The 18825-nt window shown below is 39.4% G+C and overlaps 1 protein-coding gene across 2 annotated transcripts in view; it reads left to right on the plus strand.

Moving 5' to 3' along the window:
* Positions 1–12966, plus strand: part of LOC147359647 (uncharacterized) — a 442120-nt gene extending 429154 nt beyond the window's left edge. Inside the window, exon 11 of one of the 2 annotated variants that reach the window (XM_086337343.1) lies at positions 10152–12966. In XM_086337343.1, the coding sequence (XP_086193469.1) occupies positions 10152–10206 (55 nt within the window). In that variant the 3' untranslated portion in view covers positions 10207–12966. Of the gene's footprint in view, positions 1–25; positions 302–10151 lie in introns of those variants that run through there. The other variant, XM_086337344.1, reaches the window with a different exon arrangement.
* Positions 12967–18825: the final 5859 nt, after the last annotated feature.

The following is an 18825-nucleotide window of genomic DNA, read 5'->3' on the forward strand; positions in this document are numbered from 1 at the left end:
CTTTACTCAAATGTTTCCTTCTTAGGGCTTCCCTGGTGGCTCAGATGGTAAAGAATCTGTCTGCAATGTGACAGACCCAGGTTCAATCCCTGGGTCTGGAAGATCCCCTGGAGAAGGGAATGATTACCCACTTTAGGATTCTTGCCTGGAAAATCGCATGGACAGAGGAGCCTGGTGAGGTATAGTCCATGGGGTCACAAAGAGTCAGACACAGCTGAGCAACTAACACTCTCACTTTCACTTTTCCTTCTTGGTAAGATCTTGCTTTTCCTTCCTATTTAAAAATGCAACTTTCCACACTCCTAGCACTCACTTACCTTCCTTATTTGTCTCCAGATTATTTACAAATATCTGAAATATTCTATTTTCTTTTGTAGTCTCCACAAAGGTGGGGATTTTTGTTTCTCTTATTCAGTCTTGTATTCTAAACACTTAGGACAATGTGTGGCACAGAGTAACATTTAATTAATGTCTGTCTTCTAAAGAAATAAACTTTAGGAGGAGTTCTGAAATTCTCAGAAAAATAAAAGTGAGATAAATAACAGAAAAGATAAATATGGAGGACAGAGAAAGGAATTTTACTTAAAAGTAACTAGTGTTCACAAGGAAAAAAATCAGAGTAACTACAACATAGGCATCAACAATATAATTTTTTTAAATCCTGATAAGTAATTAGATTAGAAAGTAAAGACAAAAGGGTTCTTGCTGCTCTGATGAAGTCAGGGGAGAAGAACTGACAGAAACATACCTTGGCAAAATTTATGATGGGTCAGAACAAAGAAAACTGTGACAAGTGCTCAGGTAAGAGGAACATTTTAAAAAGATAAACAGTTTACTAAACACACACACACACACACATGTCAGTCTGGCTTAGACTCCATTGTATCAGAAGTTAGGATGTAAGGAGTGACAACTGATGGATTTTAATGGAGGAGGTTTGGATTCAAAGTCTTTACATACATCCCAGTTATCTTTCAAGTATGTGACAATGGAAACACAGTCTCAGATGTGCAAAAACAAAGATATGCCACCTGTGTATTTTTTTTTTTGAAAGAAATTACCTGAAAAGATACTCTGACTACAAAATAAATTCAGATTTAAACAAAATCAAGAATGGATAGGCCACAAGTTAAACATACTACTATATTTTGTTTTTTATCATTGAGTGCCTAATACTGGAGAAAGAATATATGGAACAGCAGAAGGAACTTACTATGAAACATCTGGATGTAAATCCCAGCTCTCTCACTAATTAACTTTGTGACTTTGGGCAATCACTCCAACTCTTTGAGCCTTAATTTCTTTATAACCTTAAGATAATGGTACCTAACTGTTACAGGTAGGGTAAGCTGGATGAAACTAGATCATGGATGCAAGAGATTAATAAACAACTCTAAAAATGCTAGTACTCACTATTATTCACTTAAGGGTTTATTCAGCTTCCAGATAAATTATCAGAGTAGCTTTATTATATGTGTCCCCCCCAACATCCATATGTTACCTCCCGATGTGATGGCATTAGGAGGTGGGAGGTAATTACTTTGGCAGGTAATTAGGTCATGAGGGTGGAGCCCTTATCAGCAGTATTGGTTTTCTCATATGAACAGACAGGAGAGCTTGGCTTTGCTCTCTCTCTCTCTGCCACGTGTGGATACGGCAAGAATCCTGAAGCAGGCTTTCACTAGACATCAGATCCGCAGGCTTCTTGACCTTGGACTTCCCAGCCTTCAGAACTGTGAGAAAAGAATGTCAGTTGTTTAAACCACCCAATCTATGGTATTCCTCCATAGCAGCCTGAACGGACTATGACAGGCTTTCAGTTTTCTTTTCAGGGGATAACCATTTCTATGAATAAGGGATTGGTTGTGACACAGTGAAGACAGCTCACTGTATGTGGAAACATAAATCTTTTTATTATAGGTCTCAGTAACCATAGTCCAGATCTAGCTACATAATGACAGGTGTTGCTTCCTTCTACAAAATTCTGTGGGCTTCCCTGGTGGCTCAGTGGTAAAGAATCTGCCTGCCAATGCAGGAGACAAGGGTTCGATCCCTGAGTTGGGAAGATTCCCTGGAGAAGGAAATGGCAACCCACTCCAGTATTCTTGCCTGGGAAATCCCATGGACAGAGGAGCTCATGGGCTGTAGTCCATGGAGTTGCAGAGAGTTGGACACAACTCAGTAACTAAACAGCAACAGAACTGTTGTTGAACTCTGTAGAACTGCATCTCATCCTCAAGTTTTTGTGATTAATCAGTCGGGTTATTCTCTTAATAGAAGCTAGAGTCTGTATCCTGAGCTCATTTCTTACATCCTTTCATTCTGACCAGAGCTGCCTTGATTTTGTGTTTTCAAATTCCTTTTCTGCATGAAGGCTTTCCACCTGTCTACAGACACCACCATCTCTGGTCAGTCCCTTTAAATTTTTTAGTGTGAATTACACAAGTACATGATTTACAGGTTAATTACATTTAGGATTGTGATTTTAGGATTCTGTTGGTTACATTTTGCATAAACATTTACACTGGAATTCCATGAAAATCTCTTCAATGGTAAAACAATATAGCATTACAAAGGAAAAGGAAGTAAAAATTTTGTGTACCATATGATCTACACTATGTACAAATGGTAGCAAAAAGATTAAAAAGAATTGGTCTTGAGAATGGTAATGTCTTGGGAGTTGGAATAGCAAGTTATTTCAGAAAATTGACTTTATGAAGCAGTGGTTCCCTGAGATATTCCAGCTTGTCAAAATATTCAAGAAATTCTATAAGTGAAGGCGTCATCTCAGAAATTCACATCACAAGTAAAATTATTAAGTCATATGATAAATAATTTAGTGGAAAAAATGCTGTTTGTTGTTTTTTGTTTTTTGTTTTACCCCAGATTCACAAACTTATTTGGAAGAATTCTTTAAATTTACCATCAAATACAATTCCCTGGAACACACTTTGGAAACTAAGCATTCTAAAATGTCCCCAGTGGACATAAAGTATTTACATATTTTCTTCTTTTCTCTTTTTTGTATTAAGAAAGTAACATACCCTCTTCTGAACCAAGAAAACAATGTAAAATTGTATTTAAAAATTAATGATCCTATCCCATAACATTTTCATTTCTGTCTCCCAAGATAACACATTAACAAATTGATGTGCATTAAGAACAAGTGTATACGCTCATATGCACAAATGCTTAGGGCTAATGATATTCTGTTAGACATCAGTCTTTTACAGAAGTAATATCATACTCACGTTATTCTGCCATTTAAAATTTTCACCTAAATACAGCTATCTCCCATCTGGAGATATATGAGATATGTATATGTACATGTATTCTCAAGTATAGGCCATTCTCAAACATAGGCCGTTCCTCCTGACCCTGCTTTGGTCTGACTCTCTTTGACAAGTCTTCTCTTCATCAAGTCCCTCTTACAAAGAAGACCTTACTTTGCTCAGGTTCTGGCACTCCATACCAAGCCACTCCTCAACAGGCGTGCCTCCCTCACCCTGCTTGGGATCTCACTGTCAGAGTCGCCTCCCCTCTCGTCCTGCATGGACCCCCAGCTCTCCTTGCTCTTGTTCTGATGCTCCATGCAGCAGTCCTGCTCACTATTGTCTAGTTGCTCTGTCTACACTGACGGCTTCACAGCTACATCATTCAGAGAAGGCACATGAAAGGGAAAGAAAGCATGAGAAAAAGAGGGCATGTTTTCCGTATTTTCTGGAGAGCAGATGTTTTACATGCGTTCTATTTCTTCACAACTTGTGTGTATGCTACCTTCTGGGTAATGTCCTTGATTTTATGTTTCTCTTCTTTGACACTTTCTTCAGCTATGTCTCTCATGGTAGCTTTTATATTTGTTGCATTATTTTATTTTCAATTTCCTGAACAACCAGTGGGGCTGACTACATTTTATTATGTGTTTAATACTTACTGAATTTTTCTCTTCTGTGAATTGCTTACCTATATTTGTTGCCCAAGTTTCTGTTGAGTCTAACAACATTCTAACAGTGGTTATCTCTGAATCATTGCATTCTTGTTGATTTTATTGAATTATTTATGTGTCTATTTTCTAAATGTTATTTAATACTACATTGCATTCAGCACCAGAAAATCAGTTTCAGAGCAACTAAAAAGTAGTTCTGTGATTTATGTATGTATTATTTATGTGTGTTGTTATTGTTCAGTTGCTCAATCACGTCCAATTCTTTTGCGACCCCATGGACTGCAGCCTGCCAGGCTTCTCTGTCCATGGTATTTTCCGGCAAGAATACTGAAGTGGATTGCCATTTCTCCTCCAGGGGATCTTCCCGACCCAGGGATCAAACCTGCATCTCTTGCATTGCAGGTGGATTCTTTAGCACTGACACACAGCCCAGGTGTGTGTGTGTGTGTGTGTGTGTGTGTGTGTGTGTTTTACCAGAAAATGACAAATGGTGAGGAGTGCGATGGGATGAGAGTGATGTTTTATCTCCTAACTGGATTATCAAGTAAGACCCATTTCCTCCATAAGCTCCCATATTTCTTCTTCAAACCCAGTAATTTATTTCTATTACGGCTTTTGAGTAATAATTAAAGCCACTGAAATATTCTACACCTGGGAATGGAGGAGGGTTAATTTTCATGAAGCCTTAGGAGAAAGCTGCTGTCAGATTGCCAATGAAGTGTAAGCCTGCTCATGAAAGGTATTACTTTATTTCAAGAATTCAGTTTCTTGCCCTTATATTTAATAGATTAATTTTGCTTTTATTGTTTTGTCACCAACACCATCCTCAATATCTGTAGCTACATGCTGTTCATAAAAGGATTCATCTTACAGAAGAACATCACTAAGCTTTAAAAGCAGAGGTGTTATGGAATTGAGAGGGCTGACAAGCCACTGTTAGGGCTCCAACTGAGATAATCAATATTCACCTACTTACTTTACTTCTTTTTCTTCTTGCTTGCTTCACTGCCCTGTCATCTCTACAAATATCTTTGTAGATTATAAACTTTTGCTTGATATATAACTCAAATCTTGAAGGTGATTTTAGCTAAAAATAACTCGAGCCACATGGAGCCTATGTGTTGTGTACTATGCTCCTGGGAAGTCAAGGACCGATCTTGGGACCCAAGAGGTGAAGAGACAAGGAAGAACAGGGCGTTGACACGAGACACACCTGAGTCTTAGCCCTACTTCGGACTGCCGCTGGAAGCCACAGTGTCCTCATCTATAAAGTACTGACTGTAAGTAACTGATTAATTCATTTGTTAACTCAGTAGGCATTTACTGTGGGTGAGTAATGTGAACCACCTAAAGTATTAAATCAGAAGACAAAGCCTCACTTTTGAAAGTTAATAAATACGAATTTCCTCCCCACATGTGAGAAGCGTGTGCAGAGTGTGTTGCACTATAAGTGTCCAGATTCCTGACGACTGTAAACTGAGGCTACCCCACTATTGGTCCATCAACTTCAGCCTTTGTCGTGAAAAGTGATTATCTCATTACTTGCAAATTGACTTGTGAGTTTAATAACTAATAACATTCACCACCCTGTAAATCCAGGAGAGAAATGATGCAGAATGTAATTGAGATATTCTCCTACAATTTATCTAGTGGCCATTGAGGAGTGAGTACAAATACCTTATGCATGAGCAAGAACTCAATATTTAAAATCCTAATAATCATCTTCATCATTTCAAATGAGATGTTTTACACTGAGATCTGGGATGGTAAAAGGATCAGAATCACACAATCAGTGCTTCAATTAATTACTCTCTTCTACATTGTGATAAACAACAACATACCTGAGACTCATATATTCAACACACACCACATACCTAGAGCTCCTTAAATGGTGGCGTATTTCCTTGGGAATTGAGAGGGAGTGATGGTTAAGAACAGGCTCCATGTATAGTCACTGTATTTGCCATAGTCCTCCACCAATCAAAATATATAGTTTGCTATTTTAAAATGATGGCTATTTTTGTTTTTCCAAGTATAAAATTATATCAGAATATTAATCCAGTATTTTCTCCAAACATGTACTCTGGAGAATTACTGATGTAGCTAATTTATAGGTTTTTTAAATTCGTAAGTTGAAGCCAAGAGAGGGGACACAATTTGCCCAAAGTACACACAGCTCGTGGACAGAGTCAGAATAAGACATAGGCTTCTTTTCTTCCAGCCAAGTGCCACTCCTTCTGTTCTTCATTCTGCCTTCTTTAGAATCAAGGGAAATGATAACAGGGTCTAAAATAAAGCCTATCTCAACTTCAGAAGTTTTCTTCGATTAATTGAATCAGTAGGCTTGAGGCTTCTTGGGAATCATTCTGTTAGACATGGGCTAGAAATAGCCTATCCCTTGGCTGAAACAGGTTACATTTAAATTGACATGCTTTCTCCAGTGTGCAATTAGCAAAGAACAGAAGCCTACTTTTGTAAATGCTGTTCAGGGAACATGGAGCAGCTGTGTCATTTCTCTAGGTCAGTCATATTCCTGAAATCTCTCTTTGTCTGGATGCCTATGGTTATTCTAATTGCCAGGAGTAATTCTCCTGGTGGCAGTTGAGGATTGCTTCCGGTGAAAAGACAGATTCACAGGGCTATAGAAAGGAGACACCTGGCATTATTCTCTACACTGGCTGTTCAGGCTTCACAATCACCCTGCATGCCAGGCAGTGTCATTCCATCATGTATTCATCCGTCCATTCCCCTAATACAGCGTTATTAGCATCTGCTCTGTGCCAGTACCGTGGAAGCGATACGGAAGAAAATAGACATTATTCCTGAGTTTGTGGACCTTGCTCTCTAGCACAATAGTCAGATGATAATGAATAATTAAATATAATTATCAATATCAGCTCCATTTTAAAGATGAAGAACCTGAAGTTTAGTCCATTGACGGGACTTACACTTTACACTTATATTCACCCATCAATCAGGAGAGTTCAAAATCCACAGCTTGCCCATGTTCCACCCACTGCCTCTTAGCTGTATGCTTCCAGAGAGGATGTGTGAATGTGTGAAGTCTCAAGGGAAAATATCCTTTCACAAAACAGAGGGCTGAGGCTTCATCAGAAAAAGCGGACAAATACAAAGGATCCACAGACTGAGGGACACACCGAAGGGGGATATACCATTTTTTCAAACAGAACTCCTCAAGCAGCCCTTTCACTTTAAACAGATACATAATAGTGTGTGTCTGCCATTATTCTACGGCTTGCCAGGTGGCTCGGTGTTAAGAATCCATCCCCCAATACAGGAGACGTGGGTTCAATCCCTGGGTGGAGAAGATCCCCTGGAGGAGGAAATGGAAACCCACTCCAGTATTCTTGCCTGGAGAATCCCATGGACAGAAGATCCTGGCAGGCTACAATCCCTGGAGGCACATAGAGTTGGACGTGACTGAGCATGAGCATTTAGCATTACCATTATTCTATCCGACAGAATAGTTTCACTGCCCTAAAAATCCTCTGTGCTCTGCTGATTCATCCCTCCCCATAAGCCTCGGCAACGACTCATCCTTTTATTGTTGTCATAGTGGTACCATTTCCCACAATGTCACGTGTTGGGATTAGACAGTGTCTAGCCTTTGCAAATTGGCTTTCTTTTACTTAGTAATACATATTTAAGATTTCTCTATGTCTTTTCATGGCTTGGTAGCTCGTTTTCTTTTTAGTGCTGAATAATATTCCATCATTATTGGAGTATTCTTGCGATCTTATTCCATTAATAGTCTGATTGTATAACTGCACGATTTTAGTTCTCTTTTCCCCAACAATCATTTTTTGAGATTTGGAACATAGGCTTAGTTAACGAAAGCAGGTAAAACCACAAGCATTAATAAGGGAAAACAGTCTGAAAGGGAGGGTGCTAGGATCTGTAAAGACATACTCTGTGTATTATGCAACTTCTCTGAGTCTCAGTCTTCTCACCTGTGAAGTGCCTATGGTAATAGCTCGCCCTGCTTTTGTGAATAAGTGAGTCGGCATACGACGGCACTAGGGGGATGCTAGGCACAGGTGCTTCTTCCTGCCCTTCTGAGCCTAGAATGCAATCCATAGTAATGTTCTTCCAGACTGTGGTGGAGGTATATAGCTGCATGTTTTTCTGGGATAAAGAAAGATCTGTCTGCCTCATATACCGAGTATCTGCCAGACTAATATTCTGGAGACCATGTTTTGGGGAAGCAGCAACCTTATTGCAGTTTCTCAAATTTACATAAAAGCACATTTTCTTCCGTTTACTTTATTCTTGTTGTTTAGTGGCTCAGTCGTGTCTGACTCTTTGCGACCCCATGGACTGTAGCCCACCAGGATCCTCTGTCCATGGATTCTTCAGGCAAGAATACTGGAGTGGGTTGCCATTGCCTTCTTTAGGGGCTCTTCCCAACCTAGGGGTCAAACCCTTGTCTCCTGCATTGGCAGGCAGATTCTTTACCAGTGAGCCACCAGAAGCCCACTTTACTCATCAGTTGCTTTTATCCAGACACTTTTACACATCTGTGTCCCCTGGTAGGCTGAGCTTCTGGAAATACCCTACTGTATTTTGTTCCTCCTCTTGTTTGTGCCAACAAGTCTCCTACATATTAGATGCTCAGTAAATGCTTGCTGAACAAATAAAGAAATCAGATTATCAAAATCTAATGCAGACGATATACAAATTCTGAAAACATCCTTTTTACCCTTTCCTCTAACGTAGGGTCTCTCGACTTCGCTGCTATTGACGTTCTGGGTGGGATAACTCTTTGTTGTGTGTTGCAGGGTGTTCAACAACATCTCAGGATGCTTACCCGGTAGATTTCAATAGCATCTGCCTCCCCCCCCTCACCCCACCTAAATTGTGACAATCAAAAGTGTCTCCAGATATTGCCAGATATCCCCTGGGGGCAGAATACCCTTGCTTGAGAATTCCTATTCTAAGATAACGTGATGACTATCTCCCTCACTAAAAATTCCCAATTAAATGTTTATCCTCTCCACAAAATGCCTTTACTTCTCCTTCTTATATATAGTAGTATCCCAAGGCTCCCAGCGACTCAGGCTAACAACCTCAGAGGCATCTGTAACTTCTTTTTGCTGATGTTTTTCTCACATCAAATCCATAGTTAAGTCTTGAAGTTTCTACGCTCCAGTTGCCAGACAAAAACACAGGACACTCAGTTAAATCTGAATTCCAGAGAAGCAACAAATAATACATTTGCATAAGTATGTCTTGAATGTTGCCCAACACATACTATTGCTTGGGCTTCCCAGGTGGCTCAGTGGTAAAGAATCTGCCTGCAATGCAGGAGATGTGAGTCTGATCCCTGGGTCTGGAAGATCCCCTGGAGGAGGCAGTGGCAACCCACACCAGTATTCCTGCCAAGATAATCCATCCCAAGGACAGAGGAACCTGGCAGCTACAGTCCATGGGGTTGCAAAGTGTTATAGGCGACTGAGCACACACGATTCATGCTTTTTCTGGAATTCAAATTTAACTGTGTGCCTTTAGTTTTATTTGCTAAATCTGAGAATCTGACTCTATGCTTAAATTGCCTTTCAAATGTATTCAACTCATTCTGTTCCTGAGGACACTGTCTTTACTCAGGCCTTAATTACCCTTTGCCTGGAGAGCTGTAATGGTCTCTTATCCATCAACAAGTGTTTGGCTTTAAGTATTATATAACTTTGACCCTACTGGCTTGAATAATAAGTCCATGTATTTCTCCGTAATAAAGAATCTGAAGTGGTTCCAGAGCCAGTAGACATGGGGCCACTTCTCTGCATTCTTTTGGTTCTGTACACCTGATTGGTCAGCCTTACCCTCAGCCTGATTGGAGGATGGCGGTAGCCATTCTGGAGATCGTGCCCGTGTGCTAGGTCACTTCAGTCGTGTGACTCTTTGTGGCCCTATGGACTGTGCCCTGCCAGGCTCCTCTGTCCCTGGGATTCTCCAGGCAAGAATACTGGAGTGGGTTGCCATTCCCTTCTCCAGGGGATCTTCCTGACCCAGGGATCGAACCCACATCTCTTACATATCCTGCCTTGGCAGGCCGGTTCTTTATCACTAGCGCCGCCTGGAAAATGCCTAGACATCATACACAGACACGAAAATATCCAGAGGCATGAAAAGGGCTCCTCCTGTTTTCTTTGTGTTTCTCTAGCAGAATCCCCCTATGTCTCCCTAGGCAAGTGTTCCAGTACACACCCATGCTGAAACCAACCCCTGGAAGGACTGCCTGAATTATTCTGGCTGCTGCTGCTAAGTCACTTCAGTCACGTCCGACTCTGTGCGACCCCACAGACGGCAGCCCATCAGGCTCCCCGTCCCTGGGATTCTCCAGGCAAGAACACTGGAGTGGGTTGCCATTTCGTTCTCCAATGCATGAAAGTGAAAAGTGAAAGTGAAGTCACTCAGTCGTGTCCAACTCTTAGCGACCCCATGGACTGCAGCCTACCAGACTCCTCCGTCCATGGGATTTTCCAGGCAAGAGTACTGGAATGGGGTGCCATTGCTTTCTTATTCCCTGGTGCTGGAGCCAAACTTCTCTGAAATACATTCCTTCATGGAGGAGGGAGAAAGCCAAGTTCTGTTTAAAAGGAATGGGGTGGGGTGATGGGTTTGAGTGTGTGACCAACAGTGTGTTACAGCCTCTAACTGGATTCTCTACTCGCTGCTTCTGTTTTTTCACAGCATTTTTGACTTTGCTGCCAGTCATCTAGAGAACATTTGTTGAGTATCTACTCTATGCTAGATACTGATGGATGCATTTTCCTAAGACACAAATCTGAACATATTCTCACTCAGCCTGAAAGTTTCTGTGGCTCCACTCTGTTGCCTGATTAAAGATCCACTTGTAGCTTGTCCTCAAAGGCCTAATCCTGTGTTCTTGGCTCACACTGTGCTCAGCCAGGATGCACTCAGTGTTCTCTCAGCCCTTACATTTTTCTGATCCCACTGTTGCTTATCACATTTCCCCCTGCCTTGACAACCTCCATTCACCACGCCCATCTCCTCTGGTCAGAATTTGAAGTCATCTTTCAAAGAGTAACATGCCACCAACTATATAACAATCATCCAAATTTGCTCAGCAACAAGATCGACTATTTTCTATTTTGCCTGCTAGATTAGTGGTATTTTGTATGGTATCATTTATTCCACACAAAGAGCACAGGAAATGAATATAGTTTTCCCCACTTTCTAAGATGCTTACCTGAGATTCACATTCTTGGCAAGCTGGTGAGCCTGAACTTGCACCTAAGATTTTTTATTTACAAACTACAGTTATGTATCATAATGCTTAAACACACACACACGAGAGACAGATCTAGTTTCCAAACTCCATTCTCTCTAGCTGTGTGGCTTCAAAAATCACTGATGCCTTCTGCTTATCAGTAGTCCATTGGTTCCCTGGGCCCTAGGCAAACTGGAATTCTCTTAATTCTTAACAAAGTGCTCTTCAGAGTACCAGGTCACACACAGCCCGTCAGTTGGTCATGACCAATAATTTTTAACAGGTTTCTTTAGATATAATTCACATGTCACCCAATTCACCCATTTAAAGTGTAAAATTAAATGTTTTTAGGACATTTTCAGAGCTGAACAACCTTCATCATCGTATAATTTAGAACTATTAGTACCTACAAAAGACACCCTGTACCTTTTAGCCATCTCTGCTCCCCTACCCCTCCATCTTCCCAACCACAGACAACGATTCATCTACTTTCTGTGTCTATAAATTTGACTATTCTGGACATTTCATATAAATGCTACCATACAAGGCAGAGCTTTTTGTGACTGGTTTTTTTCACTTAGCATAATGTTTTCAAGGTTCATTCATATTGTGGCATGTATCAGAACTGTATACTTTTCTCTTCTTTTGGCCACAGAATATCCTGTTGTAAGGTTGTACCACATTTTACTTATCCATTTATCATTTCTTAGACCTTTGAGTTGTTTCCACCTTAGTTAGTATGGTAATCCTGCTCTGAAGATATGTATGCCAGATTTGTGTAGACATATGTTTTAATTTTTCTTGGGTATATTACATAGCTACGAGTGGAATACTGCGTGAAATGGTAACTCTATGTGAAATTCTTTAAGAGACATCCAGATTATTTTCCAAAGTAGCTAAATTCTTTTTATATTTTCTACCACTCAAGTGTGAAGGTTTTGATTTCTCCACATTCTTGCCAATACTTATTGTCTTTTTGATTATAGCTGTCTTAGCATGTGTAAAGAGGGTATTCCATTGCAGTTCAATTTGCATCCCCCTGATGTTGAAGCTGAAACTCCAATACTTTGGCCACCTGATGCGAAGAGCTGACTCATTGGAAAAGACCCTGATGCTGGGAAAGATTGAGGGCAGGAGGAGAAGGGGATGACAGAGGATGAGATGGTTGGATGGCATCATCGACTCGATGGACATGGGTTTGGGTGGACTCCGGGAGTTGGTGATGGACAGGGAGGCCTGGCGTGCTGCGGTTCATGGGATCGCAAAGAGTCGGGCACAAGCGACTGAACTGAACTGAGCTGATGACTAATGATTTTGAGCATTTTTCAGATACTGTCTTCTTTGGAAAAATATCTATTCAGTTCCTGTGCCTATATTTTAACTGGATTGTCTTTTTATTGTTGAGTTGTAAGAATTCTTTTTTTTTTAATTTTATTTTTAAACTTTACATAATTGTATTAGTTTTGCCAAATATCAAAATGAATCCGCCACAGGTATACATGTGTTCCCCATCCTGAACCCTCCTCCCTCCTCCCTCCCCATACCATCCCTCTGGGTTGTCCCAGTGCACTAACCCCAAGCATCCAGTATTCTTTATATATTTTAGATTCAATTCCCTTGGCAGGTATCTGATTTATAAATATTTTCTCCTGTTTTGTGATCTGTCCTTTCATATTCTTGATAGTGTCCTCTGGCAAGATCATATTAATCTACTTTCGGTTTTGGGGGTATTTTGGTGTTATAAGTAATAAATCATTGTCTAATCCAAGGTCATAAGAAGCTAATTGTATGCTTTCTTCTAGACTTTTGTAATTTTGGCTCTTAGATTTATGTCTCTGATCAATTTTGAGTTAAAGTTTTGTGTGAAGTAGGAGTCCAACTTCATTCTTTTGCATGTGGGTATCCAGTCATCCCAGGATCATTTATTGAAAAGAATATTCTTAATCAATGATTTTGATGCCTCTGTCAAAAATTAATTGAAAAAATATGTACCTATTATATATATATAAAATAAGTTAGCTCTCACTTCCATTCTGTGTATCTTGTGCCAACAATACTGTGTCTTAATTACTGTTGCTGTGTAGTAAGTTTTGCAATCAGAAAGTGTGAGTTTCAATTATACTCTTTATTTTGAAGATTGTTCAAGCTATCTTGTGTCTCTTGAGTTTCCATATTAAGTTTAGGATCAGTTTGTCAATTTCTACAAAGAAACCAACCAGAATTCTGACAGAGATTATACATAGTCTGTAGATCAGGGCGTGTTGGCATTTTAACAATATTAAATCTTCCAATCTATAGAGCTAAGATGCTTTTCCATTTATTTAGAACTTCTTTATTTTTAATTGATTTAAACACCATTTTATAGTCTTCACAGCATGATATTTTGTACTTTGTTAAATATATTACTATACATTTTATTATTTTTGACTCTAGTAAGCAAATTATTTTCCTAGTTTTGTTTGTGGATTTTTATTGCAAGTGTTTAGGAAATACAATTGTTTCTTATGTTTTGACCTTCTCTCTTGCACCTTTTCTGATCTTGCTTGTTAGTTCTAATAGGTGTCTAATGGATTCCTTAAGATTTTTTTTTTTTAATTTTTCAAAGAACAATACTTTATTATACACAACTGACAGACCAACAGTCCGAAAAAGCTGTATAACACAAAGCTGTCATTGGATTCTTCACAGAGCTATCCAAGACTATGGAAACATACTTTCCTGAAATGAGTATGAATATAATCAAAACAACTAATATCTTTTCAGCACTTATTATTTACTGTATATTATGTTAAATACTTCAAACAACTTTGGATGGTAAGCTTTATTAATATTTCTTTTTTTAAATTTATTTTATTTTTTTTCTCTTTTCAATTTTATTTTATTTTATTTTTTTGTTATTATTTTTTTAATTTTATTAAGATTTTTATATGCAAGATAATCATCTGTAAAAGGAGATAGCTTTATTTTTTTTTTCCAGTTGTATGACTTTTGTTTCATTTTCTCACCTAATTGTCCTGACTAGAACTTCCATCAAGTACAGTACTGAATAGAAGTGATGCATGCTGATCTTAGCGTAACAATACTCAGTTGTTTTTTTTTTTTTTTAACCAATAAGTTTCATATTAACTGTGGGTATTTAATAGATGTCCTTTATCAGGTTGAGGAAGTTTCCTTTTATTTTTATTTGTTTAGTGTTTTTATCGTGAACAGGTACTGGATTTTTGTCAAATGCACCTATTGAGATGATCATGTAGTTTTTTTTTTTTTAATTCAGTTAATGATATATTTTATTAATTGATTTTGAGATTTTTAAGCATATCTTGTATTCCTGGTATAAATTCCATTTGGTCATTACAACTCTCTATATAAATTCTGGATTTGGTTTACTGGTATTTTGTTGAGAATTTTCGTTTGTGTATTCATAAGATACAATGGTCTGCAATGTTCTTGTAATGTTTTTGTTTGGTTTTAATATTAGAGTCTTACTGATATTAGAGTGATACTAGAATGATTTGGAAATTTTTTTTTTTAATAAAAAAAAGTTTTATTTTTTGAAAGAGTGTAAATTTTGGGCATTATTTTTAAAATTTTAATTTATTTATCTATTTTTTGCATTTTTAAAAAAATAAATATTGGTGCAGTTCACTAGTGAAGCCATTTGGCCCTGGTCTTGGTGCCTTTGCACTTGCACAGACTACATTAAAGCCCCACCCCCTTCTTCTCTTTACTTGGCTAATCACTGCTATTTTTATCAGCTTAAGTTCAGATAATACTTTCTTGAAAGGGACTTTCCTAATTCTAGCTGACAAGAGAAGTTATCTTTGCTGCATGTTCCCATAGTCCATGTAGATCTTGCTGGGATGATTTATCCCCCTCTTCCTTCCTCTACTGTAAGGCTTGTGAGACTGTGGCTTGCATACACTGTGTTCACTGTTCCATCTATATCAGTAAGCAGTTGCTTGGAAAGTTGTCCATGTTCAGGAAATACTGACCATACCTAATATTATACTAAAGACTCATAAATAAATACGCCTATGAGAATTTGTTGTGTGTTAGACATGAGTGATGTACTATAGCGGTTTCCATTATATAGAGGAACAAACTGAGCCTCAAGTTAGGTAACTTGCCCAATGTTATACTGTCTTGTTTAGTAAGGAACTAACAAAAGTATTACAAGGATTTAGGAAAAAATAGATGCTCGTAGACTAGAAAGATCAGTGATGGCTTGTGACAGGAGAGGAAGCCACCCTAGACCTTGCAGAATGCTGGAATCTGGGTCAAGGTTGATGGGAAGGCAGGCAGCCAGTGTTCAGAGCTGGGGAATGGGAGAATTAAAATTCATCTCATGATCTGTGTTTGAAAATACTCAAACTCTTACCACAGCATCAACAGAAAGAAAAAAAAATTAGAAAGCTTTCTTTCAAGTTAAAGCAAAGCAAAGATGTATTAGACTCAGTTCCTTCTCACAAGATCATCAGCAAGTAAGGCAGGCAGCCGGAATGACAAATTAGGATAGCTTTCCGGTAAGAGTCCCTCGTAAAGGACTAAATTCCCTTCTGGGCTTTTAGTGTTGTTAATGAAATGTGAAGATATTGCGCCATCTAGTGGTCTTATTGAACACACATCTCTATGACGCTGCTTTCTTGGTTGGTTGTCACTAACATTACTATATACAATGGAGACCAGTTTTCTGCAGGTTTAAGATAAAATGTGGCCTTCAAGATTCTCAAGGACTGAGATGTAGTCATACATAAACAAATGAATCAAGACTTTCAGGCACTATTGTGGATGGAGATGACTTAAGGTCTGTTTTACTGTTCCAAACATAGGGAAAATCTTGGGTAGATTAACAAAAATTTGATTGGAGATGTTATTGATCTTGAATTCCAGAGAGATAAAATTTCCAAATATCCCAACCAAGATATCTTAAAGCCAAAGCCTTTAGCCTCAAGTTCAAATCAAAGTCTCTCAGGTTATGAAAACAAATTCCATTTTCTGTCATTTCTGAGTCAGTTTTGGTTTGTTGATTTATATCCTCATTGTAGATATTATGCTGCTTTTGCACACCTGGCCATTTTTTATAGGATGCCAGACATAGTGAATTTTGCCTTGTGAGTATTGTAATACTTTATATAAATTTCTTTGAAAATATTAAGGGATATCTTAAATTTAAGATTAAGATTAAATTAAGATTTCAGAGCCCACATTTACATTCACAGTTCCATACTTTTGATGAGAAGGGATGTACAAATATATTTGGGTGTCTATGATCTTTCAGACACTTGCACAATCTGTATATTTGCTCCCTCTTTTCATCCTCATCAAAGCTCAATGGTAGGTACTATTAACCTTGATTGATGGAGAAGAGACTTGAGTTTTATGATAACTAAGCTGGTCATACTTCAGAATGTCAGGGATTAGAGCTCAGGTGTCTGACCTCGAACCTGTCATCTTACGTGTCATGATATACAGCTCCCCACAGCAATCAAGGAAAACCTAGTCAGCTGCCACGCACAGTCAGCAACTTATACCTCCAAAAATCTTTCCCTGTTCCTTCATGCGTGGTGGCCATTAGGAGCTTGAGATCACTTTTGATGAGCAAAGTCTGAGACTCCTGGCCCATAGTAACTCAGGATTTTCCTGGGAAGAACAATCCAGATTTGATACTTTACACATCTGCTTTACTAAGGCTGAGGGCAGTGCTTTGGGGCTGGTGCCTTGATTAACACAAATGTTACTGTGAAAAATTAAATGCTCTGAACTGATACATAAAATTCGAAGATTCTCAGCAGAAATAATTGCATATGAATATTTAAATTGATCTAGTTAAATGGCAGTTACTCTTGCTGTTAAAAAATTTAAGCATAAAGCATAATAATCCTTTGTGTAGTCTGACCCTGGTTTATTCATTCAGTCATCTATAGATGGACATTTGGATTGTTTCCAATGACATGCTATTTATAACAAACAATGTTTCCTTTGTATCAGCTTTTGCTACAAAATGCCATGTAGTAAACAACCGCCAAGACTGAGCTGAATATAAAAATAATCATTCATTGTTTATGTCTCTTAAAGCTTAGCTTTGGGGCTAGCACACTGTTGTTTCCACTGACATGGCATCATTTCAAAACAAGCCTCCAGGTCAAGCCCAACATCAAAGATGAAGAATCGCTGCACCCGCGATGAGGCCATGGCAGAATGTGGGTACTAAGGAAGGCTGGAGAGAAATATAATCTACTGCTGCTGCTGCTAAGTCGCTTCAGTCGTGTCTGATCTGTGCGACCCCAGGGACAGCAGCCCACCAGGCTCCCCCGTCCCTGGGATTCTCCAGGCGAGAGTACTGGAGTGGGGTGCCATTGTCTTCTCCATAATCTACTGCAGTCTTGGGTAAAGTTTTGTCAATGTATCTTTGAAATACATTCCTAGAAGTGCGATAACTGGGATACAGATTAAGTACACACGTAATTTTTCTAAATATCACCAAATTCTCCTTCATAGTACTTTAAACATTAAAAACATTTTAAAAAATCAAGAATCAATATATGACATTGTTGGGACTTCCCTGGTGGTCTGGTGGCTAAGATTCTGTGCACCCAACGCTGGGGGGCGTGGGCCTGGGTTCTGTCCCTGGTCAGGGAACTAGATCCCACATGCAGCAACTAAAGATTCCAAAGGCTACAACTAAAAAAAAAAAAAAAAAAGGTTCTGCATGCCTCGAGTAAGACCCAACACAGCCAAATAAATAAACAAATATTTCTGCTTTGCAGTCAGTATAGTTTTAACTGTTATTTCTCTTACTATAAGCAAGGATAAGGATCTTTTAATGAATTGAAAAGCCATTTGCATTTCTTTTTCTTCTGTGAACACTTGGTAACTGTTGAAGGAAGTGATTGAGAGGATGTGACTCCCAGTTGACCTGAGCGCTGGGCCAGGCATTTGGAGTCTCCTCCCCTCCCCAGTACTTGGGATGTACTTTCTGCCCTCCATTCCCACCGTGGGGGCTCTTTTCAGGAAGCAGCCTTGAGAGAGTAGGGTGTGTTGAGACCCTCTGGAAAGTGTCCGTGACCAAACCCGGTTAAAGCCACTACATACTCTTGTAAGATTCTGGTGGGTGGATGCCAAGGTCTACTTGTCCGGTGTCTGCCCTAGACGGGTCTGGTGTGTAAGTTCCCTTACTTATTAAACCCGCCACCTACCAGTTTGGAGTGGATGCCCCTGTCTTTGCTTCTTCAGGCACTCCTTACCCTCTCTGTATGGGGGTAGGTTTCAGATTTTACCCAGGAAATTTCTGGGTTTGTGAATCAGCAAGATCGCTGCTTACCTCCACCCGCTTTTCGCCTTTTCTCTCTGCGACTGCTGCTAAGACGCTTCAGTCGTGTCCGACTCTGTGCGACCCCGTAGACGGCAGCCCACCAGGCTCCCCGTCCCTGGGATTTTCCAGGCAAGAGTGCTGGAGTGGATTGCCATTTCCTTCTCCAGGGGATCTTCCCGACCCAGGAATCGAACCCGGGTCTCCCGCATTGCAGGCAGACGCTTTACCATCTGAGCCACCAGGGAAGCCCACACACATGTATACATGTACACAAATGTACTATATGTGCATATATACACACACACATACCCATAT

Source organism: Bos grunniens, chromosome 14 (genome assembly GCF_055505025.1).
Source record: "Bos grunniens cultivar Pamir isolate PY7600 chromosome 14, Bosgru_T2T1.0, whole genome shotgun sequence".
Taxonomy (NCBI): Eukaryota; Metazoa; Chordata; class Mammalia; order Artiodactyla; family Bovidae; genus Bos; species Bos grunniens.